At 47.1% G+C, this 27,073-nt stretch overlaps 1 protein-coding gene across 1 annotated transcript in view; it reads right to left on the bottom strand.

Moving 5' to 3' along the window:
* The window catches only part of LOC137522821 (uncharacterized), a 158,413-nt gene that overhangs the window by 26,206 nt on the left and 105,134 nt on the right, over positions 1 to 27,073 (bottom strand). Inside the window, exons 4-7 of the mRNA XM_068242926.1 lie at positions 16,125 to 16,442; positions 13,341 to 13,385; positions 7,477 to 7,509; positions 7,273 to 7,362 (exon numbers count right to left, since the gene is read on the bottom strand). Coding sequence (XP_068099027.1) covers positions 7,273 to 7,362; positions 7,477 to 7,509; positions 13,341 to 13,385; positions 16,125 to 16,442 — 486 coding nt within the window. The remainder of the gene's footprint in view (positions 1 to 7,272; positions 7,363 to 7,476; positions 7,510 to 13,340; positions 13,386 to 16,124; positions 16,443 to 27,073) is intronic.

The following is a 27,073-nucleotide window of genomic DNA, read 5'->3' as shown; positions in this document are numbered from 1 at the left end:
GCCTTACGAAGGCACATGGAGAAAAGGCACAAACTGCAATGGGAAGAGCACCTGAGCAAAAGCAGCACACAAAAGAAAAACCACCCTCCTTCTCCTCTTCCTCCTTCATGTGCAGCATTTTCAGCAGCTTTCTCCCTTGCACCTTCACAGCCACCCTCCTTCACTCCACCTCTGCCCTTGAGCGGTTCCTGCTCCTCTGCCCACAGCAGCCAGGTGTCCGTGAAAGAAATCTTTGAGCGTAAGAAGCCAATTTCTACCAGTCACCCCCTTGCCCGGCATCTGACAGCTGGCGTGGCGGAACTGTTAGCTCGCCAGCTGTTACCATACAAGCTGGTGGACTCTGAGGCCTTCCGTAAATTTGTGGCCATTGGGACTATGCAGTGGAAGATGCCAGGCCGCAATTATTTCTCTAAAAAGGCGATACCCAAACTGTACCGTGAAGTGGAGAGGCAAGTGGTGTCATCTCTGGCACACAGCATTGGGTCAAGGGTCCACCTAACCACGGATGCCTAGTCTGCCAAGCACGGTCAGGGCCGCTACATTACTTACACAGCCCATTGGGTCAACCTGGTGACCGATGGCAAGCAGGGAGTACGTGGCTGTGCAGCGAACCAACTTGTTGTGACACCTCCATGGCTTGCAGGCAGGCCTCCTGCCACCTCCTCTCCTCCTGCTACATCCTCTTCGCTGTCGTCGTCCTCCTCCTCCTCCTTGGCTGAGTGGCAGTTTAGCTCTACTGGTGCTGCGATCTCCTCTCCAGCTACACAGCCCCATCTCCCCAGGGCCTATGCTGCATGCCAGGTATGACGGTGTCACGCCATCTTAGACATGTCTTGCCTCAAAGCGGAGAGTCACACTGGAGCAGCTCTCCTGGCTGCTCTTAACAAACAGGTGGATCAGTGGCTGACGCCGCACCAGCTGGAGATCGGCAACGTGGTGTGTGACAACGGCAGCAATCTCCTTTCCGCTTTGAATTTGGGAAAGCTGACACATGTACCCTGCATGGCACATGTGCTGAATCTAGTCATTCAAAGAATTGTGTCAAAGTACCCAGGCTTAGAGGACGTCCTGAAGCAGGCCAGGAAGTTGTGTGGGCATTTCAGGCGGTCTTACACGGCCATGGCACGCTTTGCGGACATTCAGCGGAGAAACAACTTGCCGGTGAGACGCTTGATATGTGATAGCCCGACTCGCTGGAATTCGACCCTGGTCATGTTCTCTCGCCTGCTAGAACAGGAGAAAGCCGTCACCCAGTACCTGTACAATTACAGTAGAAGGACACAATCTGGGGAGATGGGGATGTTGTGGCCCAACAACTGGACACTGATGTGAAATGCATGCAGGCTCATGCGGCCGTTTGAGGAGGTGACCAACCTGGTGAGTCGCAGTGAAGGCACCATCAGCAACTTGATCCCGTACGCTTACTTCCTGGAGCGTGTCGTGCGAAGAGTGGTGGATCAAGCTGTGGAGGACGTAGTGGGATGTGGGTGTCAATAACACCCTCTAGTGAAAAGATACAGGAGACAAAAGTGGGAGCCCAATAGTGTAGTATGTCAAAAACAATTGAACGTAATAAAAGTAAGACACTACTCACAAAGGTGGGTTGCAGAGGGGCAACCGACCACAGGAAGCAGGTGGAGACAACAAACCCGACTCCACTCGGGGTGGTCCCTAGGGACCTGGATGCGGTCGCTCTCCTTGGTAAAAGAAAGGGGACAGATATCCGCCGTGGTCGAAGCCACGTGTGGTCTGTACCCACCCCTCAGACGGGTGAGGTAAGGGGGTATGATTGCACAATAAGGGTATAAGAGGCGCCCTGGTGTAATAAAAGCATCTAAAAACAGTTTAAAAACGGGAAATAAATTTGAGGTGGCTTACCTCAGTGACGAAAAAATCTTTGTATTTTACAAAGGTTTTTATTAGTAGCACAGGCAACGCGTTTCGCGGGTCAGAGCCCGCTTCCTCAGGCCAATAACAGTGCCAAACTAAATGACAGATTCAGCAAAGGGAGGCTCCCTTTGCTGAATCTGTCATTTAGTTTGGCACTGTTATTGGCCTGAGGAAGCGGGCTCTGACCCGCGAAACGCGTTGCCTGTGCTACTAATAAAAAACCTTTGTAAAATACAAAGATTTTTTCGTCACTGAGGTAAGCCACCTCAAATTTATTTCCCGTTTTTAAACTGTTTTTAGATGCTTTTATTACACCAGGGCGCCTCTTATACCCTTATTAAGCTGTGGAGGAGCGTGAAGAGGAACAATTATGGCAGGAACAGTTGTGGGAGCAATTTTCATCAGAATCAGTTGTCTCCTCAACACCTGCGGCAGCACAGAGGGGGGGGAGGAGGAGGAAAAGTCGTGTGGGGAAGAGGAGTCAGACTTGGATGATGAGGAAGGTGTTTCTTTGGAGGAGGAGGAGGCGGCGGCAGAAGAACAACCGCAGCAGGCGTCGCAGGGGGCTTGTGCTGCTCAACGTTCCTGTGGAATTGTTCGTGGCTGGGGGGAGGAGGAGGACTTACCTGACGTCACTGAGGAAGAGCAAGAGGAGATGGAGAGTATGTCTGGATCCAACTTTGTGCAGATGGCGTCTTTCATGCTTTCCAGCCTGTTGAGGGACCCCCGTATAAAAAACCTCAAGGGGAATGAGCTGTACTGGGTGGCCACACTACTAGACCCTCAGTATAGGCACAAAGTGGCGGACATGTTACCAACTCACCAGAAGGCAGAAAGGATGCAGCACATGCAGAACAAGCTGGCAAGTATGCTTTACAATGCGTTTAAGGGTGCTGTCACAGCACAACGCAATAAAGGTACCACTGCCAGTAATCCTCCTCCCATGTCCATGCAGGCAAGGACAGGATGCTCCAGCAATCTCATGGTGATGTCGGACATGCGGACATTCTTCAGTCCAATGCGTCGACTTAGCGCTTCTGGATCCACCCTCCACCAACGCCTGGACCGGCAGGTAGCCGACTACCTGGCCTTAAGTGTGGATTTAGACACTGTGAGCAGCAAGAACCCTTGGACTACTGGGTGCGCAGGCTTGACCTGTGGCCAGAGCTGTTCCAATTTGCCATCCAACTTCTGTCTTGCCCTGCCGCAAGCGTCCTGTCAGAAAGGACCTTCAGCGCAGCTGGAGGCATTGTCACTGAGAAGAGAAGTTGCCTAAGTCACAAAAGTGTTCAGTACCTGACCTTTATTAAAATGAATGAGGCATGAATCCCGGAGGGCTATTGCCCGCCCGAAGACTAAGTCAGTCCCCACACAGCATCTCTGCCTGCAGGCCACATGCCTTCTCCACCACCACCACGCGTTGGCATCCGCAAAAAAGAGTACTGTACTGTTTTTTGCAAATGCCAGTGTGTGGGGATTGTAACAAATAGGTTTTCTATTACATTTGGGGAAAAAACGCATACTAACGCGTACCAAGGCGTACTAACGCATATACATGCCATACGCAGCGGATCAGGTGTAAAAGGAGCCTTTTGTGCTTCAGTACGCGTTGATACACATTTTTTTTCCATAGCAGTGCGTTGTGAAAAAACTTGCAGTAAAAACGCGTTTAGTGTGAAAGGTGCCAAAGGAAAACGTGGGCATTACTTTGAATATAAGTTTTCTTTCAGTTATAATTGAGAGCAACTGATCAAGTGTAAAAGGGGCCTTACACCAGTTATGCAATGTGCATTGCGCAAGTCATGATACCAGCATACTGCCCATTACTTATAGACCACTATCGTGGAAAAAGTAGGCAGTTAAATTCTGACACAACCAATATGGCCCTTCCATCTCCTCATGGGGGATTCTCAGGGTTTACTTTGTTTTCAACAGCAGTTCCTGAACAGCAGTTGCAAAGGCTAACTGACAAAATAGTGTGCAAGTGAGTAGAGAGGCTGATATCTTACTATTTTGGCAGATAAACTGCTGTTCATGAAATGCTGTTGAAAACAAAGAAAAGCCTGAGAATTCCCCATGGGAGATGTACTGGCCCAAAACCTGTCGGTTTTGTCAGATTTTAAGTTCTTACTTTTTCGGGATAGTGGTCCTTTAAATAATGCACGTCCCTTACCTAGGTAATGCTAGAATCGTTATTTTCGCTACATAACTGTTGAACCATAACTGTAAACTTGCTTTGCATTACCTGTGCACAGTGATTTCACTGGCTTTTGCTGAATTTGTCCCACTAATCCAGATGTTGAAATTAAGGAATGCTCATTCAGATTTTGAGGAATTTACATTTCAGTATTTCCGATCAGAAAACGGAACTCGGAAAACGGATTTCTGCAGAAATACTGCATTACCGCAATTCGGTAATTTTAGTCCAATCACAGAACTTGGAAGCAATGGACCAATCAGAGAATGCAGAGAATAACACCCCAAAAAACACACTACTTGGAAATCCGAACTCAGAAATCGGATTTCTCTGGAAATACTGCATTACCACAACTCGGTAATTTTAGCCCAATCACAGAACTCTGAAGCATTGGACCAATCAGAGCATGCAGAGTTAACTTGGAAATATTTGGGCAATCAGAGAATGCAAAAAATGACCAAAAAAGCCCCCTACTAGTTGGAAATCGGAAATCCGAACTTGGAAATTGGAAACCAATCGGTAATCCACGGAATTGGTAATCGGCATTGTCGGAAATCCTAATTTCTGCAGAATCGATAATCGTCAATTCTGATCATCCCTGAAATTACTGAGTGTTTTGCAATTTTGTTAAATAAGGAAGGTTATTCTTTGCATCATACGCCCACACGGTGTCTCCTGGCAAAACAAAATCTCTTCCAGCCTTTTGTTGCTCTGTCATATCTTTTCTGAAATGTGTTGCTGGAATCAGATTCAAGGTAAGTACATATATGTATATATGTTTATATAGCGGGGACTGTAATTTGGGTGCCAGGTCAGTTGCGGGTCGGGTGGGTGTTGGGGTTCCATTATAAGCAGGAATTTCGGGCACTGGCAGTCAAGCAGTAAAAAAGGCACCACATAGGGTTTGATTCACAAAGCCGTGATAACTGTTATCACGACTGTGAAAAAATGCTTTGCGTGTTAACATTCGCGTTCGAGCGATAATGCGAATTTATAGTGCGAACGCGGAACATTAACACGTGAAAAAAATTTGCGCTACCGCGCAAATGCGATTTTCTGTGAGTGATATCCGTTTTCATGCTAAATTTTGTGCGAAGCACTTTTCACAAGTTATCACTGCTTTGCGAATCATGCCCATAGACCGCAATGTCAAATACGGCTATGCCGGTGCCCAGGGGCTAATGTGCAGATGGATGTCAGCAGAGGGACTTTTTAGCAGTGAAGGTGGCACTCATATCGCTAGAGATTGTTAGGGTTTGGCATCGTTAGAGGTAGAGTTTAAATGAGAATAGGGTCAGGTTAGGCGATAGTAAAATATCAGTAAAAATCACTGATAATTTACCATAGGAATTAAGGTGGCCACTAATGATCCAATCTTTTTCATCCAATTTTACCAAATCTATGTAGTATAAGGATAAATTGAGTGAATAAATTGAATGGCTAATTTAGGCAATTCCCTTATATTACGTCGTAATGGTAAGATTTGATGAAAAAGATTGGATCATTAGTGGCCACCAGTAGATAGAGTCCAATAGTAGAATGTTGGTAATTTTACTGATATTCTACTAGCGGCTATCCCCAGTGCCCAAATTACCGTGGCTCCCATTTTCAAGATATACTACAGAGGGTGGAAGATCCGTGACAGTTAAAAATGGTGCACAACGCCAGGGGAATAAAAAGGGCGCCCCACAGACTTACATTATATAACGCTATTTAGCATTATAAGTGTTAAAAAATGGCGCAGGCAGTGTGCCTTACACTTATAACGCTAAATAGCGTTATAAGTGTTCAAAAATGCAGCGGGGGTCGGGGGAGGAGAGAGGCAGCGGGACACTGGAGGGCATAGGCATCGGGGGAGGATGTGTGCAGAAGCATACGTTACCTTGTCCCGGCCGATCGCTCCTTCCCTCCGCTCCTTCACTTCTTCTATTCGTTTACTGTAGTCCTGCAGCCGGCCAATCACCATGTGGCTTCAGTCTCCACATGGTGATTGGCCGGCTGCAGGACTACAGCAACGAATGGAAGGAGCGGAGGGAAGGAGCGATCACTGGCCCAGGACAAGGTAACGTATGTTTCTGCATACATCCGCTGCCTATGCCCTCTAGTGTCCTGCTGCCTCTCTCCCCCAGCCCCCGCTGCCTATACTGCATGTTTTTCATGGTGCACCGCTCTGCAATCAATGTAGCATAAAACGAAATTTACAGTTTTATTGTATTTACATTAAAACGGTAAATAGCGTTTTATGATACATTTATCGGCAGAACGGTGCGCCATTTTTCGCCCTGCGCCATTTTCAGATGGACCCGGAAGATCTCAGCACTCTTTGGACACAGTGTACTCTCCATTTATGTTAACAACTTGTTCATCTCAATTCTGACCCTCGGATTGAAGTTAGGCGCCCAATACTGAGGCAGAATATTAAGGATACCTCCATCTCATTCTGTGTAATTCACAATTCACAGAGGAAGCTTGCTTAAAAGGGGATGGGGGGGGGGGGAGGGGGCGGGGAGGGGTTATTAATTTCCCTTTTTATTTCAACCAGGGAGTCTACTTTACATGAGTTAGGCCCAGTGCACACCAAAAACCTCTAGCAGATCTGCTAAACGCTAGAGGTTATTGAAGCAGATTCCAGAGCGATTCTAGGCATGTTTAGAGAGGTTTTCTAAACATGCCTAGTGTTTTTGAAGCATTTTTGTGTAGCAGATTTCATATATTGTTACAGTAAATGCTGTTACTGAACAGCTACTGTAACAAAAACGCCTGGGAAACCACTCTGATTTAGCGTTTTTCAGAGCGTTTTGCGTTTTTCCTATACTTAACATTGAAGGCAGAAACGCCTCAGAAATCTAAAAAATGCTGCAGCCCGGGAGTTTGCGTTTGTGGAAAAAACGAGCCGCTCTGGTGTGCACCAGCTCATTCACTTTCATTAGCCAAGCGGTTTCCCCCCTGCAACCGTTTTAAAAAAACGCTTCAGAACCGCTCTGGTGTGCAGCAGCCCTAACACATGGTGGGGGAGTAAGATATGAACCCAGGAGAGGAAGGTTGCTCTACTAAACATCTTAGGGAGAAGAAGACAAAATACCTTTGGTCAAGGGTGAAAAGTAGGTACAGTGTGTAGCATAGATGTAATGCTTAGCTAAACTGTTATATTATGGTAACATTCATGGACTTGTGTCAGCACTTACTCTTTTTCCTGATGGTGTAAACTATGATGATGGCCAGCAGTGTCACCACAAGAACACCACATACTGCAGCAATGACAGGAATGAGATAACCTGCAAAACAGACGAGACAATACGTATTCTCTTTCCTTCTACACAGATCCATAAAACGTATGCACAGTAGACATCTGCAATAATAAAGACAGTCTTAAGTGTAAGTCTGTTTACCTTCAGGCTTCTTATCATCCTGATCCTCTGTGCCTGCAAACAACAGAAATGTACAGAAAAATTCAGTTTCCATATTATCTGTTTAAGGCCGGTTTCAGACTGTGGATTGGCGGCAGCGGTGGGGGGGCGCTCTGCACCACATCGCCAAAAACAAGCCTTCAGGAATTAATCTCTTTCTGGCTCACAGCCGAAAAGGAAGCAATGCTCGCTTGAGCTCACTTCCAGTTTTGGAAATATGGAAGTGCACGGAAGCGTATTAAAAAAATTACGCTATTGCACATGCACGCCGCATCGCCACCACCATAATTTTTTAAATCCCTGTGTCGCAGTGGCATAGCAATCGCCATAGCAACCATAGCAATTGCTATGGGGCCTTGCCCTACGCCACAGGGGGCCCGCAGCTGAAAGGAAATATAATAATTACAATTAACAAAGCCGAGCCCAGGGCCCCTCCTCCCTCTCCGAGTCCCCGCGTAAAGCAAGCAAAAGGGGGCGACTATTTTTGGCGGATTGATACCTCCCTGGCCGCTGGACTAGACAATGACTCTGTAGGTCCGGCCAGGGAGGGAGGAGGAGTGGGGTCCTGATGTGCGGCTGATGGGGAGAGGAAGAGGACCGCGGTGCAGTTGTGACCGGGCGAACACAGACAGAGGTTGCCTGAGGAGCCCAGGCTCCTCAGGCAACCTCTGTCCGTGTTCGCCCGGTCACAACTGCGCCGCGGTCCTCTTCCTCTCCCCATCAGCCGCACATCAGGACCCCACTCCTCCTCTGCCTGGACCCTCATCAAAGAGGAGGAGCAGCAGCAGCAGCATCATCCTTTCCATCCCATCCCCACGCCGTGGCCACAGTGTGACAGCGGGAGCTGCAGCAGCTGCCTGATTGTAAATATGAGTGGAGGCGCGGGGGGGGGGGGGCATGCCTGGCTAACACCCATACCTGTCTGGTGGGCAGTGGCACCCATACCTGGCTAACCTATATACTGGGGGGCGGGGCAATGGCACCCTGGAGGGTCCTGGAGGATTGTTTGGGTGGGAGGTCCAAGAGGTGCATGGGGTTGGAAGGTTGTGGGGGTAGTGGGCCCATTAAAAAAACTTGCAATGGGGTTGATTCATTTCTAGCTACGCCCCTGCTGTGTTGCCATAGACTTACATAAGTTCCGGCCCGCCGTGTGTCACTGCAACGTAGGTATGTTCTTGCAGTAGATTGGCAGCTTCCGGCACACTGCACTGCATGCTTGTTGTATGAAAGCACCCATAGGCTTCCATTGGCATAGCGGTGAGGTGCAGTAAAATGAACCACCACACTGCACCAGTGTGAAAGGCTCTTAAAGAGACACTGAAGCGGAAAAAAATGATGATATAATGAATTGGTTGTGTAGTATGGATAATCACTAGAACATTAGTAGCAAAGAAAATATTCTCATATTTTTATTTTCAGTTATTTAGTGTTTTTATAACATTGCATCCTTCTCTAATATTTGCAGTTTACACACTACTTGGCATTCTGACAACTGGAGTTTCTTAACTCTTCCTGTACTGGAAACAATATTAGACTTATAGAGTGGTGAGGGAGGAGAAAACACAGACAAATCCGGGAGCCCAATCTGGTGCAATATTGTTAGTGGATCAAGGTAAATTCTAAAGCAAATAGAGATTATACTCACAAAGGTGGGTTGCATGAGAGGCAACCACTCGTAATATCAGGTGGGGAAAAACCGACCCCACTCGGCCTTTGGGTTCCTAGATGGTCGCTGCTCCAAAAAAAATGATTCGTCAGTCGAGGACCCTCAACTCAATCAACCTTAGTACATAAGTGGTGTCGGCTATGTTAAGAACAGGTAGGAGGCGCCCGGTCTAGGTTAGTAGTGACAGCTATATTGCTAGAAAAGGTTCTATTTTAATTTCTATGCAATAAGATTCAATAGAGTCAAGTCATCCTACCTTGTAGATGTATGACATGGTATGGACACAGGTAGAAGTTCAAGGTTAAGAAATCAATTTTATTGGTGTACTAGACAATGCGTTTCACGGCCGAAAGCCGCTTCCTCAGGTCAATAAAAGTGCCTGCTGTGGAGAGGGTTCGAGTATCCGGGCGCCAAGATGTCATGCGGGGGCCACCCGAGGTACTTTGAGTTGTGATTCAATCTCCTATTTAATAGGAGACTGAATCACAATTCAAAGTACCTCCGCGGCCCCCGCATGCCAATTTGGCGCCCAGCAGGCACTTTTATTGACCTGAGGAAGCGGTTATCGGCCGCGAAACGCGTTGTCTAGTGCACCAATAAAATTGATTTCTTAATCTTGAACTTCTACCTGTGTCCATACCATGTCATACATCTACAAGGTACGACGACTTGACTCTATTGAATCTTATTGCATAGAAATTAAAATAGAACCTGTTCTAGCAATATAGCTGTCACTACTAACCTAGACCGGGCGCCTCCTACCTGTTCTAAATATTAGACTTATGTCTCTGCTCCTAATGTTTTATTTCTTAGCTGTACTACACATACAAATCATTATATCATATACCGGTATATTTTTTTTCACTTCAGTGCCTCTTTAAGGTCAACTGTATTTTTGGAAAAGTACATGACTGTCTTGGGGTTTAGCACTAGTAATGGTTATGTCTAGGAGAACTTCATGGAGAAGCATGTGATCAATTTGGTCAGGAGATAGATATGTAAGTCTCTTGATTTGCTAATCATGATTATGTGCTAAAGCAGGATGTAATCACAGCAAATCAGATCTTTGTAAACAGATCAGCTGATCAAACAAATCAAATGCTTCTCCATAAATTCTCCTAGACATGACATCACTATTTAGCACTATAGTATAACCAGTCTATTCATGTACCCAGTAGGTATGGCAGAAACATTTCTGTGGAATACCAATTTCCAAGTATCCAACTGGAAATCTTCTTTCCACAGTGGTAATCGGAAATCAGCTTTGGAAATCCGTATTCCGCGGAAATGCCACATTACTGCAACTTGGAAATTTTAGCCCAATCACAGGATGCAGAATTTGTCCACAGAAATCGGATTCCCATAGAAATTTTAGACTAATTACAAGACTCAGATACTACCGAGTTGTACAGAGTCTTGTGATTCCCCTAAAATTTCTGTAATATTTGGATTTATGCAGTAAACCTCAATGGTCAGTAGAGATGTAGCGAACCTCCGATTTTAGGTTTGCGAACCCTGTTCGCGAACCTCCGCGAAAGGTTCGGTTCGCGAAAAAGTTCGCGAACCGCAATAGACTTCAATGGGGAGGCGAACTTTGAAACTTTCAAAAAATTCTACTGGCTGGAAAAATGATAGAAAACATGTTTCAAGAGCTCTAATACCTGGAGGCTCACCTGATTGAGTGAAATACACATCACTGCTGGAGGACCCGCCCTCCCTCCCTCCTCCAAGCAAGGTCCTTATACCATTTGACTCAGTTGTCTGCCTACACTAATTAGTTATGGGACAGCTGCTACACACTCTGCTAGGGAGATTTTAATTAGCCTCTTGTGGGTTCCCACCTCCCTCCTCCCTCCTCCCACCTCCCTCCTCCCACCTCCCTCCTCCCACCTCCCACCTCCCTCCTCCCACCTCCCACCTCCCCACCTACTCTTCTACCCTTCTACCTATTCCCTCCTCCCTCCTACTGGAGTAGTGAGTTGGCTTTTATGCTACAAATCCTTAAAGGTAACCTAAACGGAGAAGGATATGGATTTTTTCTTTTAAAATAATACCGGTTGCCTGAATCGCCTGCTGATCCTGTGTCTCTAATACTTTTAGCCACAGCCCCTGAACAAGCATGCAGATCAGGTGCTCTGACTGAAGTCAGACTGGATTAGCTGCATGCTTGTTTCAGGGTGTGATTCAGCCACTATTGCAGTCACAAAGATCAGCTGGACTGCCAGGCAGCTGGTATTGTTTACAGGAAACATCCATATCACTCTCATTTAAGGTTCCCTTTAAGCAACCTAATGTTTCTATTGCATTGAACATAAATGGTAAATTTTAGGCCAGCTTCAGTTACTATTGTAGTGGTACAGTGGTTAGTGTGCTTGCCCACCACACAGTGAGATCTGGGTTCGATTTCCAGCCATGGTATGATGTATACTGGTTTTTGAAATAGGATAATTCCCTGGCAGATGAGACCTGGGAGGTGGGAGGTGGGAGGAGGCCCACAAGAGGCTAATTAAAATCTCTGTAGCAGCTGTCCCATAACTAATTAGTGTAGGCAGACAACTGAGTCAAATGGTATAAGAACCTTGCTTGAAGGAGGGAGGGTGGGCGGGCTTACAGCAGTGAGACCAGTGTGTTTGGCAATAATGTGTCTGCTGACAGTGATATGGAGGGTCAAAGTTTTGCTCAATAGAGCATTATGGGGCGAATCGAACTTCCGCAAAAGTTCGCCTGATGCAGGCGAACGCGAACCCCCAAAGTTCGCCTGGAACCGTTCGCAGGCGAACCGTTCGCGACATCTCTAACGGTCAGTTACAAAAAAACCTTGAATATGGATGTTGTATGAGAACTAAAAACCGTTGCCCAATTTGGAAAGCGAATGATTTGATTAACATGGCATTTGTATGCTACAGTTTGTTATTTTTATTGTGTGTCTGCCATTCTCAATTACCTTACATTTTTGACTTTTTACAGAGGGGTATATTCAGCAAATAGCGGTACAATTTCCATGCTCTAGTAGCGTACAGCAATTGTACAGGTACTTGTGCAAGTTGCGTATTGTTTGTTGTACAAATAGTTCATCCCATGTTTTGTATACATGCATTACACATTTTCCACTAGTGATAAGTGTTGTGGTGTACACAATGCAAGTTGTGCTATTTGCGCAATGTGTGCAATGTCACTTGCATCAGCATCAGTAAAACTTCTCTGCGCCAGCGATGGTCGTAGTCAGCCAACTTCACTATGCTGGAACTACGTGTAGTTTTACGCAATTACGCTTCGCCAAACTACAGCTACGAAATCAAATATTCGCTTCGTATGCATTTCGTAGAATACGCGTTAAAATACACAATTATGAGTAGTGCGAAGCGTAGTGTATGCGGATGCTTATGCCTGTATGCAGAAAATTTTACACATTAATTCCTCTTTAGATGCTTATCCTGGGAACTCTTCTATGCGTACATTCCCCTTTCCATTGCGTAAATTTGTAAGCATACAATCGTAAGCGGAAAAATAGACGCGAGTAATGCATACGTAGTTTACTACGCATACACGTCAACTACGCATAGTAAGCGTAAGCTACGCGTAGCGGTACTTCGCTACGCGTAAATTCGTAAGCGTAGTTCTGCAACTTCACCTACGAACTAGGATGCGTAGATGCAAACTACGATGCGTAAATTCGCACTGGCGTAGTTTCTGCTCATCCCTGCTGTGCGCTACCTGTTTGCTGAATATACCTGTGTGAGAGAATAAAACACTTTTTTTTTTATCATTGAACCTTGACTCGCTAGAAGCCAATAAAAACTAAATTATTCCACCTGCTCTTTATATTTGGTGATATAATTTATAAGACGCTGACAAGACAGATGCAGGGTAGGTGAACCAAAAGAAAGTTGGTATATGGGAGAAGAAAGTGTAAATCTGACCATAGGGATGGATATTGTTTAACAACGTATGGAATATAAAGAGGCTAAGTCACAGCCCTTTCCCTGCTTACCCTCTCACCTCTTCATACATCTACTGTAAGTTTATGTGTCCATCCAAGCTGAGCTTACAATTGTATGGACTGCTCTGCAGATATTTAGCTTAAGGTGATCAATTTGTTTCTTCCCAATAGATCACGTTTTACATTCTGAAGTTGCCTTGACTGTTCCATTGTGTATAATCTAATAGCATCAGAAAATACCTTCTTCAGTGGCAATTGATGAGTCTTCTGATTGTCCATCCTCTTCTGAAAGTGAAAAAAAAACATAACGTTTGGAAAACAAGAAGAAAAAATAAAGAGTGCTGCAGTGAAAGAGTGACAGGGACATTCTGCAGAATTAACTATTGGAAGCACTCCGCTGGCTTGAACTTATGTTCAATTTTAATGCATGTCATGCACACTACATGTTACGGGCCAAGCCCTTCATTAGGTGTGCCTCCCTGATTCTGCAGAATGGGAGAAGTGCAGAGTTCTATAGAGTGAGAGAAAGAAGAAAGTGGCAAAGAAAGGGAGAGAGAGAGGGACGTGTCTAAATTCACTAAAAGCTGGTACAATTTTACAGATATTTATGCAAGTGACATAATGCAACTGGTGTTATGTACCTAATGTGCTTGTTTTTTAGCATAGCTTGCATAAAAAGTCTTATAATAGCAGAACATTACCTAGATAACATGCCTTGCACAACACACATTGTGTAAATACCACTAACATTGCAGTGCACTGTCTATGCATGGTAATTTTACTCGCATTCTGTGGATCTGACCCACACAGTGTGCACATGTGCTGATGCAGTTTTCTCCAGTTTGATAATAGAGTCACTATATTTACAATGGTAAATGGTAAATGTGTGCTGCAGTGGCGTACCTAGGGCATCTGACACCCGGTGCTGGGTATTATAAGACCCCCCCCCCCCCCAAAAAAAGGAAAGGAGCGAACGTGGCATACTAAGCGTGCCATGGCAGGTAATGCCAGGTATAAGTGCCCCCTGTATAGGTAATATAGTTGCCCCCAGGTAGGTAGTATAGCTGCTGCCCCCAGTGTAGGCAGTATAGCTGCTGCCCTCAGTGTAGGTAGTATAGTGGCCCCCAGTATAGCTAGTATAGTGGCCCCCAGTATAGCTAGTATAGTGGCCCCCAGTAAAGCTAGTATAGTGGCCCCCAGTTTAAGTAGTATAGCTGCCCCCAGTGTAGGTAGTATAGTAGCCCCCAGTGTAGGTAGTATAGCTGCCCCCAGCGTAACTAGTATAGTGGCCCCCAGTATAGCTACCCCCAGTGTAGCTAGTATAGTGGCCCCCAGTATACCTTCCCCCAGTGTAGGTAATATAGTGGCCCCCAGTATAGCTAGTATAGTGGTCCCAGTATAGCTGACCCCAGTGTAGGTAGTATAGTGGCCCCCAGTATAGCTAGTTTAATGGCACCCAGTATAGCTAGTATAATGGCCCCCAGACCCCAATTTAGCTGCCCCCAGCGTAGGTAGTATAGTGGCACTCAGTATAGTGGCCCCCAGTACAGCTGCCCCCAGTGTAGGTAGTACAGTGGCCCCAGGACGGGTGGGAAGCGCAAGAAGGAGGGGCAGCGGGGACAGTGGCGGGGAGGGGGGAAAGATCCCCCCTCCCTCACCTGGGTCCCCTCCTTCAGATATCTCCCCTTCCAAAATGTGGCAAACAGGCAGGCAGGGCGGGCGGGCGAGAGGAGAATAACTCACCTCCCTTCTGGGTTCCAGCCGCTGAAACGCTGCGTCAACGTCATGTGCCACATCTCCGCCTTCAATGCTTCCGCTCATAAGGAAGCACAGTGGGCGGTATTGAAGACGCAGAAGTGGCACGTGATTGCGACGCAGCATTCCAGCGCCTGGAACGCGGAAGTGAGGTGAGTTATTTGGAGGGGGAGAGCACTGAAGGAGAGGACCCAGGTGAGGGAGGGGGGATCTTTCCCCCCTCCCCGCCACTGTCCCCGTTGCCCCTCCTTATAGCGATGCTTTACCTCCTGTTCTGCCTACCATGGGGGTCGTGGCGACACCCCCTGGCTGTCAATCACCCGGTGCCTCCCTGCACCCAATGGTAGGAATGCCCCTGGTGTGCTGGCATCTCAGGGATGTCATGCTGTAATATGGATTGATATTGCTGTATCGCAAAATTCCAATGGTTCTGGTACTAGGGATGAGCGGAATTGTAGCGTAACCTGCTTGTTTGTGATATGTATGACTCAGTGTGACTGGGACATAATGATTAGAGGTTTGTCCATCTTTCTTTCTTAAAAAGTTGGACTTGGGAGATATAATTAAATTACTCCTGCATGTTAGGGACGCTACTCGCAAATAGACCTCCCCCCCCCCCTTCAAAAAAACAGACCACTAGTCAAACCAGAATTTCCTAATTTAACAGGAAACAGTTCACAAACACTGAGCAGACATTAACACAGAATCCAGGCTTATCACCACAAGTGAGGACACATGTATAATGCTGGGCATACACGGTTAAATCCGGCGCCTCGATTAGCCGCCGGATCAACCCACGCCGTGTTCCCGCTCGGCCACGCGGCCGCCCGCATCGATTTCTGCTCGTCCCCGTGGGTGCTTCCTTATCTTACGCTCGATTTCCACTAATGGTATCGAGCGGGGAATCGATCCACGTGGTAATCGGACCTGACGGAAATTATCAATCGAGCCATCAGCGGCTCGATTGGTAACAACCTATCTACCCGTGTATTCCCAGCATAAGATATAATGGATGTGCCAAAGGGGGTGCTGCCAGCAAATCAGCAAAATCAATTAACCCTTTGCACACTCACATGTAAACGCTTGCATGCAAGTCAAACATTCAGGAACCACTACTATTTAATTACGCATCCTAACTTTACAATCCTTCGGCCAACTTACAACTGTTTATAAATAGCGCATACAAAGCTTTAAATGCACATAAGCATGTACTCCACATAGATCTGGAATATGCTTTTAAAATAAAGGGAATATGTAGGCTATACTTACTTTTATGATCACTGGGCTGCAGAATATTGCTAAGTGGTGATTCAATAAACTGATCCTGGACTTCTTTAACTTGTAGAATATACCTACATTGCAAATTATGTATGGCATCTTTTTCTGGAATTACAAATATCCACGTTTTGGTTTCAGTCGCAGTCACAGCTGTGTATGGTTTTACTTCTCCTTCTTTGTTTGAAAACAGGTGAAACGTGCTAAAATTGCATTCTTCAGGGGGTTTGGAAGCTGTACAATTTATACTGAAAATTCTGCCTCTTTTGGAATCCCCTTTCCACTGAGCTGATATAGCCGGTTTCTGGAGATCTGAAAAATATTGTGGTGAAATTTTGAGAAAATAGCTATATATACTGTACTAATATCTGATAAGGTAGCCCTTTGTGTAAATGTGAAATACTAATCTGTGCTTGCTGAAGAGATATCATTACACAACTTGAAAGAAATGTAATAATGGATTTCATGGCTGACATCTAAAAGTCATATAAATGTAATATTTCTGATTGGTGCTTGCTAAACAGCCTGTACTTGTATTACTGGGCCTACCTAACCATCCCAGGGGTGGGTGCAGGGATGGAGGGAGATGCCGCGGCGCGGCCACACTAGGACTCAGCCGCGGGGAGGTTCGGTTGAGCCGGGCTCCTCTATCTGCAGCTCTTTTTACTTTCTCTAGTTCCTGCTAATCAGGAAGTAGAGAGAGTGAGGGAAGCGGCAGACAGAGGAGCCCGGCTCAAGTGAGCCAGGCTACAACAGAAAAAATATTATTATTTAGCATTCATATAGCACAGACATCTTCCGCAGCGCTGTACAGAGTAAATTGTCTTGTCACTTAGCTGTCCCTCAGAGGGGCTCACAATCTAGTCCCTACCATAGGCATATGTCCATTGTAGCCTAGGGCCAATTTAGAGGCAAACCAAATAACTTTTATCTGTATGTTTTTGGGATGTGGGAGGAAACCGGGGTGCCTAGAAGGAACCCACACAGACACAAGGAGAACATATAAACTCATTCTGATTCTGATATAACCAGTTTAATTGATATTATTCTATTGAAGACAACAGAATAATAATTAAACTGGTTACATTTTAAACGTTCACGTGCCAAGAAAATATGCAGTCAGATTCCAGCTCTTCTAATCAATCTCCAATGGTGCAACAGGCAGAAACACGACCATCAATGGCTACTTCGGCCTTAACAATAACTCCAGTGGGAAGCTGGCAGCATATCTTCCTAAATTTAATGTATAAATACAGAGGGGCTGCAGCACACAACAGGAAAACAGTGACAGGGGCTCTTGGTTACGCTTTAAAGAGACACTGAAGCGAAAAAAAAATATGATATAGTGAATTGGTTGTGTACTATGAATAATTACTAGAAGATTAGCAGCAAAGAAAATATTCTCATCTTTTTATTTTCAGGTATATAGTGTTTTTTCTAACATTGCATCATTCTGTATTATGTGCAGATTACACAACACTCAGCATTCAAAATGAGTCTTTCAGAGCAGTCTGTAAAGTAATGAACTCTCCTCTGCCAGAGGAAAAGTAAACAGTTCAATTACAGTTGAGATAATAAAAGTCAGATAACAGCCCTCTCCATGACTAAAGGCCCATACACACACGTCGGATTTTAGGGAACGACCCGTCGTTTGAACGTTCCGTCGTTCAGACGTTTTCGCGTCAAATCCGACGTGTGTACAGACTATCGTTCGGGTGATAAGACTGGTTACCAGCGATCCGCCCGGCGGATCGTTGGTAACCAGTCTTATCACCCGAACGATAGTCTGTACACACGTCGGATTTGACGCGAAAACGTCTGAACGACGGAACGTTCAAACGACGGGTCGTTCGCTAAAATCCGACGTGTGTATGGGCCTTAAGACTTAGTCGGAGAGTTAATGGCTTGTTTACATAGAGATAACAACTGGAGTTTCTTACCTCTTCCTGTACTGGAAGCAATTAGACTGATGTATCTGATCTTAATGTTTTATTTCTTAGTTGTACTACACATACAAATCATAATATCATAATTTTTTTTTCGCTTCAGTGTCTCTTTAACGCGTTTAAGCTCAGCAACTGCGCCAAAGTGTCCCCAATCTGGTGAGTCCTACTCTACCATGCAAAATGCCAGTTTTTTTTAAGCAGTCTAGTGGGAACTAATCCAAAAACCCAAGAGTCAACTAAATGGGAGAAAAGGAAATTAAAAACACCTCACCTTTCACTAGCTACCAAATGAACTCTCTGAACATGTGCAATCCACTCATTTATATACTTAACTGTGTTAGAGGTGGGCGTGGTTATGCAGGCTCACAGGGAAAAATTATAAATAAATACCAAGGGATGAGCAGCACAAACCAAATTTTATGCAATTCTATGCAAAGCAAGCACTGGAGGTCCCCAGACTCCATAAGAAATATATAAATACAGAGGGGCTGCAGCACACAACAGGAAAACAGTAGTGTTGGGCGAACAGTGTTCGCCACTGTTCGGGTTCTGCAGAACATCACCCTGTTCGGGTGATGTTCGAGTTCGACCGAACACCTGATGGTGTTCGGCCTTTTAGTTCGGGTTCGCCCAAAACTACTCAATGCCCGGCAGAACAGGGCCCATGTTCAACCGAACAGGGCCCTGTTCGCCCGAATACGGCCCCCCTATGGGGTCGCAGGCATAAGGGGGGAGCATGCCCCGATCGCGGGGGGGGGGGGTTCGGAAATTCCCCCCACCCCCTCCGCTAGCGCTCCCCCCTCTGCCCGCTTCCCCATAAAAAAAGTTTGCGGAAAGTTAATAGTACCTACTAGTGGTGGCTGGCTGGCTGTGGTGAGATCATGAGTGAGGAGGAGTCCGACTAGTCTAGGAGACGCGTTGAGGCCGGGCAGCGGGCGGTTCAGCGGTAGTACTTCCGCCCTTTCTCTGACCTCACGTCCTCTACGTGATGACGCATACGAGGGTACGCGTGACGCGTAGGGTACTACCGCTGAACCGCCCGCTGCCCGGCCTCAACGCGTCTCCTAACCTGGTCGGACTCCTCCTCGCTCATGATCTCACCACAGCCAGCCAGCCACCACTAGTAGGTAGTAGGTACTATTAACTTTCCGCAAACTTTTTTTAAGGGGAAGCGGGCAGAGGGGGAGCACTAGCAGAGGGGGTGGGGGGAATTTCCGACCCCCCCCCACGATCGGGGCATGCTCCCCCCTTATGCCTGCGACCCCATAGGGCCCCCAAAAGCGGCATGTTCGGGGGTCCCATTGACTTCCATTGAGTTCGGGGTTCGGGCCGAACATGCCGAACATCTGGCCCATGTTCGGCCGAACGGACCCGAACCCGAACATCCAGGTGTTCGCCCAACACTAGAAAACAGTGACAGGGGCTATGACCATCGAATCTCCAGTATGGCTAAGGGATCAATTTATCCTTGGACTCAAGAGCAATTTTATTAAAAGGTCGTTAAAGATGAAATTGGAACATGAGCCGGATATTACTTTCCAGAAGCTTCAGAGTCTTGCCATTAAGCTTAATCAAGAAGAGGAGGCTAAGCAAGTGTTTGCTTCACAACTTAACACTTCACTAACCCCCACTAAAGAAACTTCAGTTGGAGTGAAACATGTTCAGGCAGATTCAGAATATAGTGAAATGAAGACATCTCTCAAAGAATTGAGTCAAGAACTGTCCCAGATCAAACAGACTTTAGGAAGGATTGAGAGTGAGAAAAGAAACACCAGATGGGATGGGCATTATATGGAAAATCTTGTATGCTGGAATTGTAGAAGGAGTGGTCATTATGCCAGAGACTGCCCAAGGTGACATTGTTGGAGATTGGCCAGTGTTATTGGATTTGATGGTAGAGAAGCTACAGTACGTGCCTCCTGGATACTGGATCTCAAGTCCCAACTATGACTGAAGATTTCTTTGTAAAGAATTTCCCCAGAAGAGAGACATCTGCTGAGGCCCCTTTGATTAACCTTACTGCTGCAAACCAGCTTCCTATATCGGTAGTAGGGGTAGTTTGGATAAATATTGAAATGGGAGAAGAGGTCATAAGAGAAAAAGGAGTGGTAATTGTGAAGAGTCAAGGTGAGCCGACCCCAGTCATACTGGTCATGAATGTTTTGAGAGAATTTGATGGGACGTGGTTTAGTTTATACGGGAAGACTTATTGGAAGAAACTCTCTAAACATCCAGTGGAACAACAGATTTTCCAAAGATTGATAAAAACGTGCTAAAGGCCGCTGAAGGATGTCAAGGATGCTTGGGGGTCATCAAAACCTCGTTTAGATCAAAGACTACATCCAAGCAAGAAACAGAAAGCATCATGACATTACCCATGGGAATCTATCAACCTTTGAATGGGCTTACTGTATTGGTGGAACCTCTCCGAAATGCTGAAGATGTGATGGTGGCTAGATCAGTGGCAGTAGTAAGACACGGTAGAGTACCAGTTTGTTTTATCAATCTCCAGCAGGAAGCAATTTTTTTTTGAAAGCAGGAAAACTGGTGGCCAGAATATATCCAATCAAGGAAGTTCTTGATGCTTCAATGAATCAAGTAAAAGGTGTTATCCCCAAGACCCTTAAAGTAACTGGAAAGGAAATTTTCAATCGGTTACAAGTCAATAAGGAAGGTCTGACCGAAGAACAAAAGGAGGAGCTTATAGAAATGCTGGAAAATAATCTATCAGTGTTCTCTTTACATGATGCAGACTTTGGGCATACAGATGTCATTACATATGAGATAGACACTGGATCACATCCCCCAATAAGAGAAAGGTACAAATACATTACACCTCGGAGATACCAGGAAGTAAAACAGATGATTAAACAGATGTTGGAGGCAGAAGATATAGTGGAAAGTAAGAGAACAAAAGAAAGATGGTTTCGTCAGATTCTGTGTTGACTACAGAAAGCTGAACGCCATCACTCTCAGAGATGCCTATCCTTTGCTGCGGGTAGAAGAGACATTGGGCTTGATTCACAAAGCGGTGCTAACCTACTTAGCACCAGTGGTGCTCAAATACCCCTTTTTAAAATTCGAGTTTGGTCGAATTCGAATAGTAAATTATTCGAGGTCAGTCGAATATTCGAGTCGAATAATTTTTACTATTCGATTCGACCTCGGACTTCGAGCTCACTATTCGAGTCGGTATTCGAGCTCATTATTCGAGCTGACTATTTGAATTGGCCTTAAATAGCTTCCAACACTTGTTTTGAGGGTGAATGATGCAAGAAACATCTGTTTTTCCAAGTAACAACAGCAAGTGATTATGTGGGGATGTTCCTTTAAAAAAAAAAAGGTGGAAAGAGAAGTTGTGTCCAGAATTTTGTTCAGTACTGTATATACTTCTTCTTCTTCTTCTTCTTCTTTATCTTCTATATCTTCTTCTTCTTCTTCTATATCTTCTTCTATATCTTCTTCTTCTATATCTTCTTCTATATCTTCTTCTTCTTCTTCTTCTATATTGTCTTCTTCTTCTTCTTCTTCTTCTTCTTCATCTTCTTCTTCTTCTTCATCTTCTTCATCTTCTTCATCATCATCTTCTTCTTCTTCTTCATCATCTTCTTCTTCTTCATCTTCTTCTTCTTCATCTTCTTCATCTTCTTCTTCATCTTCTTCTTCTTCATCTTCTTCATCTTCTTCTTCATCTTCTTCTTCTTCTTCTTCTTCTTCTTCTTCTTCTTCTTCTTCTTCTTCTTCATCTTCTTCATCTTCTTCTTCTTCATCTTCTTCATCTTCTTCTTCTTCATCTTCTTCATCTTCTTCATCTTCTTCTTCATCATCATCTTCTTCATCTTCTTCATCTTCTTCATCTTCTTCATCTTCTCCATCTTCTTCTTCTTCATCTTCTTCATCTTCTTCTTCTTGATCTTCTTCATCTTCTTCATCTTCTTCTTCTTCTTCTTCTTCTTCTTCTTCATCTTCTTCATCTTCTTCTTCTTCTCCTTCTTCTTCATCGTCTTCTTCTTCTTCTTCTTCTCCTTCTTCTTCTTCTCCTTCTTTTTCTATATCGTCTTCTTCTTCTTCACTTATTTCTCTTTTCAATTTTTTTTTTAAAGAAATGCAGCTATTTTTGAGCGTAACAAATAGCTGGTGGCGCACGCATGTTGGAAGCGCCATTGTATGTGCTTCCTGGCAGTGGAAACACACAAACAGCAGGAGGTAAATTCAGCAGCAGGAGGAGGAGGATGAGTGTGTGGCAGCAGGCAGTCAATGAGGCAGGCAGCGTGACATAATAGCCCTGGTACCTAGCGGTGATACCAGGGCTGTAAATAAACACAGCAGGCAGGAGGTCCCAGACAGCGGTCGTGCAGCCCACATCGTGTCCAATACACAACTGGGACACCACAGTTTTCAACCCGGGCACCTCTGAAAAATTAAACCTTTTTTTTTTTATGTTTTTTTGGTTTTGTTTGTAAAACAAATTACACAGATATATAGCTATTTTTTGACGTAATAGCTGGTGGCAGAGTGGCAGCAGAATGTAATTCTGTGTACCCTGGCAGTGGGAAACACAGACCGACAGCAGCAGCAGGAGGAATGGAGGAGTAATGTGAGCAGCTATTGTTTGACGTAATAGCTGGTGGCAGAGTGGCAGCAGAATGTAATTCTGTGTACCCTGGCAGTGGGAAACACAGACAGACAGCAGCAGCAGCAGGAGGAATGGAGGAGTAGTGTGAGTGTGGCAGCAGGCAGGCAGCGTGACACAGTGGTGCTCACCGCCAGGTCGTGATCACGCTTACGCGTGGATTCACGACCATTTTGACGCATTCCGCCTCGGACACGAAAATCCGTGAATAGATTTTCAACCACGAAAATCTACTTCGGCTTCGCGTGAATGCGGACAGAAATCCGCATTCACGCTCGTGAAACCCGGGGCTGAAGTCGTGGTTTGCGGAAATGCGTCAAACTATGCGGAAGTGACACATTGCAGGCCAATCAGAGTGCCCCAGCCAGGCCCTAGCAACCAATCACAGGAGGGGAGCTATGCCCTCCCCTCCTGGAAATAAAGCGGCGGCCATGATGGAAAAGCTCTGTCCTTGTTAGACTGTGGTGCTGAGAGGATTATCTCCAGGCCATTGTTGTTTGAGCAAGTGCATTTATTGTGTTAAAAACAAAGCGTTTTTTTTGCTAACACTGTTCTTATACTGTACACAATTAGCTAGTCAGTGAGTGATTGCTGTAGTTAGTTGTAGTCAGTGTAGTGTAGTGGGAGTGTGGGAGTCTAGTGATTATTTAACTGTGTGTAGTGCTGTGCAGGCAGGTTCAGTGCTGCAGTGTAGTGGGAGTGGGGATTATCTGTGTGTAGAGTGCAGGCAGGCAGGTTAGTGCAGCTGCAGTGTTCACTTGTATATTCCAGTGACAGTTATACACTTGTACTATTTGCAGGCAGCCAGTCACACCACCGGCGCCGCCACTCTCTGCCAGCGCTGTTCATTCTGTCAGTGACCTTGTGCCGTGCCCAGTGCCCACTGCTCGCTCGCTCGCTGGCATATGAGCATCTCGTTACACAGTGTGACATCCTTGTGTGCCCACTGCATCCTTCAGTGACCTAGTTGTATATCCAGTGCCCACTGCTGTGCCCACTGCATCCTTCAGTGACCTTGTACTGTGGCCACTGCATCCTTCAGTGACCTAGTTGTATATCCAGTGCCCACTGCTGTGCCCACTGCATCCTTCAGTGACCTTGTACTGTGGCCACTGCATCCTTCAGTGACCTTGTACTGTGCCCACTGCATCCTTCAGTGACCTTGTACTGTGCCCACTGCATCCTTCAGTGACCTAGTTGTATATCCAGTGCCCACTGCTGTGCCCACTGCATCCTTCAGGGACCTTGTACTGTGGCCACTGCATCCTTCAGTGACCTTGTACTGTGCCCACTGCATCCTTCAGTGACCTTGTACTGTGCCCACTGCATCCTTCAGTGACCTAGTTGTATATCCAGTGCCCACTGCTGTGCCCACTGCATCCTTCAGTGACCTTGTACTGTGGCCACTGCATCCTTCAGTGACCTAGTTGTATATTCAGTGCCCACTGCTGTGCCCACTGCATCCTTCAGTGACCTTGTACTGTGGCCACTGCATCCTTCAGTGACCTTGTGCTGTGCCCACTGCATCCTTCAGTGACCTTGTACTGTGGCCACTGCATCCTTCAGTGACCTTGTGCTGTGCCCACTGCATCCTTCAGTGACCTTGTACTGTGCCCACTGCATCCAGTGATTCATTACTAGCAACATGTCTGGCAGGGTTTCGCGGGGCGAGAGGAAAGGGAGTTCAATTGCCTCAGCCACTTCTGGGACTGCTCCACGTCCAGGGAGAGGACGCCCAGCTGTACGTGGTCGTGATGCAGCAGAAAAGGGGGCAGCAAAGCCTGGGCCGAGTCAGCGGACGCCATTGTCCAAATATTTTAAAGTTTCTGGTCCCCGTGTGGTGGTTGAGCAAATGGAACCTGACGTACTCATGGACATCATGACTTCCTCCCAGACCTCTACTGTGAGCACCACTCTAAGCAGTAGCAGCAGCAGCCAACATCCCACGCTTGTTGTGACATCCACCCCAGCACCCACTGGTCAGCAGCCCTCCCAGGATGACAGCGTTCTGTCCCTCAGTCCGGCATCTGGGAACCTGCTGATGCAAGAAGCACAGGACTTACTGGGGACTGATGTGGCAGAGATTGAGATCGGGCCACAATCACAAGCGTTGTTGAGTTCTGGTGATGAAGAAGAGGGGTCTTTGTCTGGGGATGTAGGGACAGAAGAGGAGGCGGGGGAGTCAGAGGAAGAGCTGGATTATGATGATGCTGCTGATGATGACGTTGTGGACCCTAACTATGTGCAGCCTGCTGAGTCCGTGGAAGAATGGTCAGAGCAGGATGACGAGTCACCTCGGCCTAGGCAAGGATATCGCCATATGTCAGGCAGGGGCAGGGGCATCGGCAGCAGTGGGCGTGGAGGAAGTAGACAGGACACTGCTTCAGCCGGCACCACCACCATGCAACCCCCGGCAACTACTACCACACATTGCTCCGCTGCACCCTCTGCTAGTGGGGGCCGCAGTAAATTAAAGTCACCAGTGTGGGATTGCTTTGAGGAATGTACTGATGACAAAAGGTATGCGGTGTGCAGGTTATGCAGCAAAAGATTGAGCCGTGGGAAAAGTCTGAGCAAGATGGGTACCTCATCCCTCCAGGGCCACCTGAGAAGCCGCCACTGCCGCGAGTATGCGGACTTTAAGAGGAAGCAGGCACTGCTGGCAGGGGTTCCTGAGAGCAGAAGGCCCACCAGCGCAGCAGCATCATCCCTCCCTCAGGGTCGTGAATCCCCCACAGCAGCAGCAGCAGTAGTAGCACGCAAGCGCTCTTCCACCTCGGCTGCTCAGGACACAGACATTGAGGCTGGCAGCCAGTGTTCGTCTCTCTCCTCTGTCTCCCCTGCATCCCAGCGTCGTCAGACCCTGCTGAGCGACACCTTTCAGGGTCTGACCAAGCCTCTGCCTCCAAGCCACAGGCGGATCCGCAAACTAAATGGCTTGCTGGCCCGGGCCATGGCATCACAGCTGCTTCCCTACTCCCTGGTGCAGGAGGGGAGCGCCATGCGGACGCTGCTCCAATTTGGCATCCCCGAGTGGCAAGTCCCCAGTCGCCACTATTTCAGCAGGAGCGCGATCCCAGCACTCCACAAGTTTGCGGTGGAAAACGTGGCCCGTTCCCTGGACTACTCTGTGGGCAAGCGGGTCCACGTGACCATGGACTCGTGGAGTAGCAGATTTGGGACAGGTCGCTACCTGTCCTTTACGGCCCACTGGGTGACACTGATGGAAGGGAGGGAGGACAAGAGCGCATCAGCCCAGCTAGTGGTGCCACCACGCGGGATCAGGGGGGATGCAGAAGGGTCCTGTCACGACACTCCCTCAGCACCCGGAAAGCAAGCCCGCCTCGGCAGCAGCAGCGCCAAGCCTCGGCACTGCCAAGCCCTTTTAAAATTGGTGACCCTGGGGAAGGAGAGGCTTACGGCCACCAACGTCCTGGCCGCCCTCAGGAAGCAGGAGCGGAGGTGGCTGACCCCCAGAGGCCTGGAAGTGGGGTATGTGGCAGCCGATAACGGGGCCAACCTGGTGGCAGCAGTGCAGCAGGGAAACCTCCAGCACATCCCCTGCTTGGCCCACGTGCTCAATCTTGTGGTGCAGCGCTTCTTGCACACCTACCAGGGGATGAGCGAGCTGCTGCAGGATGCCCGGGCGGTGGTACGCTTTTTCCGCCTGTCAGCCACTGCCTCTGCACTCTTGTCCACCTTACAGCAGCAGTATGGAAGGCCACAACACCGGATGATCATCGACATGCCAGTTCGCTGGAATTCCACTCTGGCCATGTTGGAGCGGCTGTGTCAGCACAGGCTGGCTCTTAGGGCCTACATGCTAGACCCAAGTGTCCCCAGCAACCAGCAAGTCCCCATGATTACTGCCACTCAGTGGACACTGATGCAGCAAGTATGCCTGGTGCTGAGTCCCTTCCTGGAGGCAACCAAGATGGTCAGTGAGGAGCGGGCCTCTGTGTGCCAGTGGGTGCCCTTGGTTTGTCTACTGGAGCAGGCAATGGACAATTTAATTGAGCGTGGGGATGAAGCCCTGAGGCAGTTGGAAGAACAGGAGCAGATGGCAGCACAGTCCAGCTCAGAGGAGGGCTCACAGCAGGTAGTGGAAGAGTTGGAGGTCCCTAACCTGAATGAGGAGGAGGAGGAGGAGCAGAGTGCAGCAGGCGTTGTACGTGGATGGCGGTTTGAGGAGGACAACGACATGGCACAGGAAGAGGACAGGCATGCGTTATGGGACAATGGCGAGGACGAGGAAGATCTTGCTGGCAGGGCCCACTTGTTTCCCATGGCTGTGCACATGTTGCGCTGCCTTCGCAGGGACCCCCGGGTGATCCAGATGCGTTCAAGGGAGGACATCTGGATTA

Source organism: Hyperolius riggenbachi, chromosome 6 (genome assembly GCF_040937935.1).
Source record: "Hyperolius riggenbachi isolate aHypRig1 chromosome 6, aHypRig1.pri, whole genome shotgun sequence".
NCBI classification, from domain to species: Eukaryota; Metazoa; Chordata; class Amphibia; order Anura; family Hyperoliidae; genus Hyperolius; species Hyperolius riggenbachi.
The sequence above is the reverse complement of the archived record's forward strand: the minus strand, read 5'-3'. Positions and strand labels throughout refer to the sequence as shown.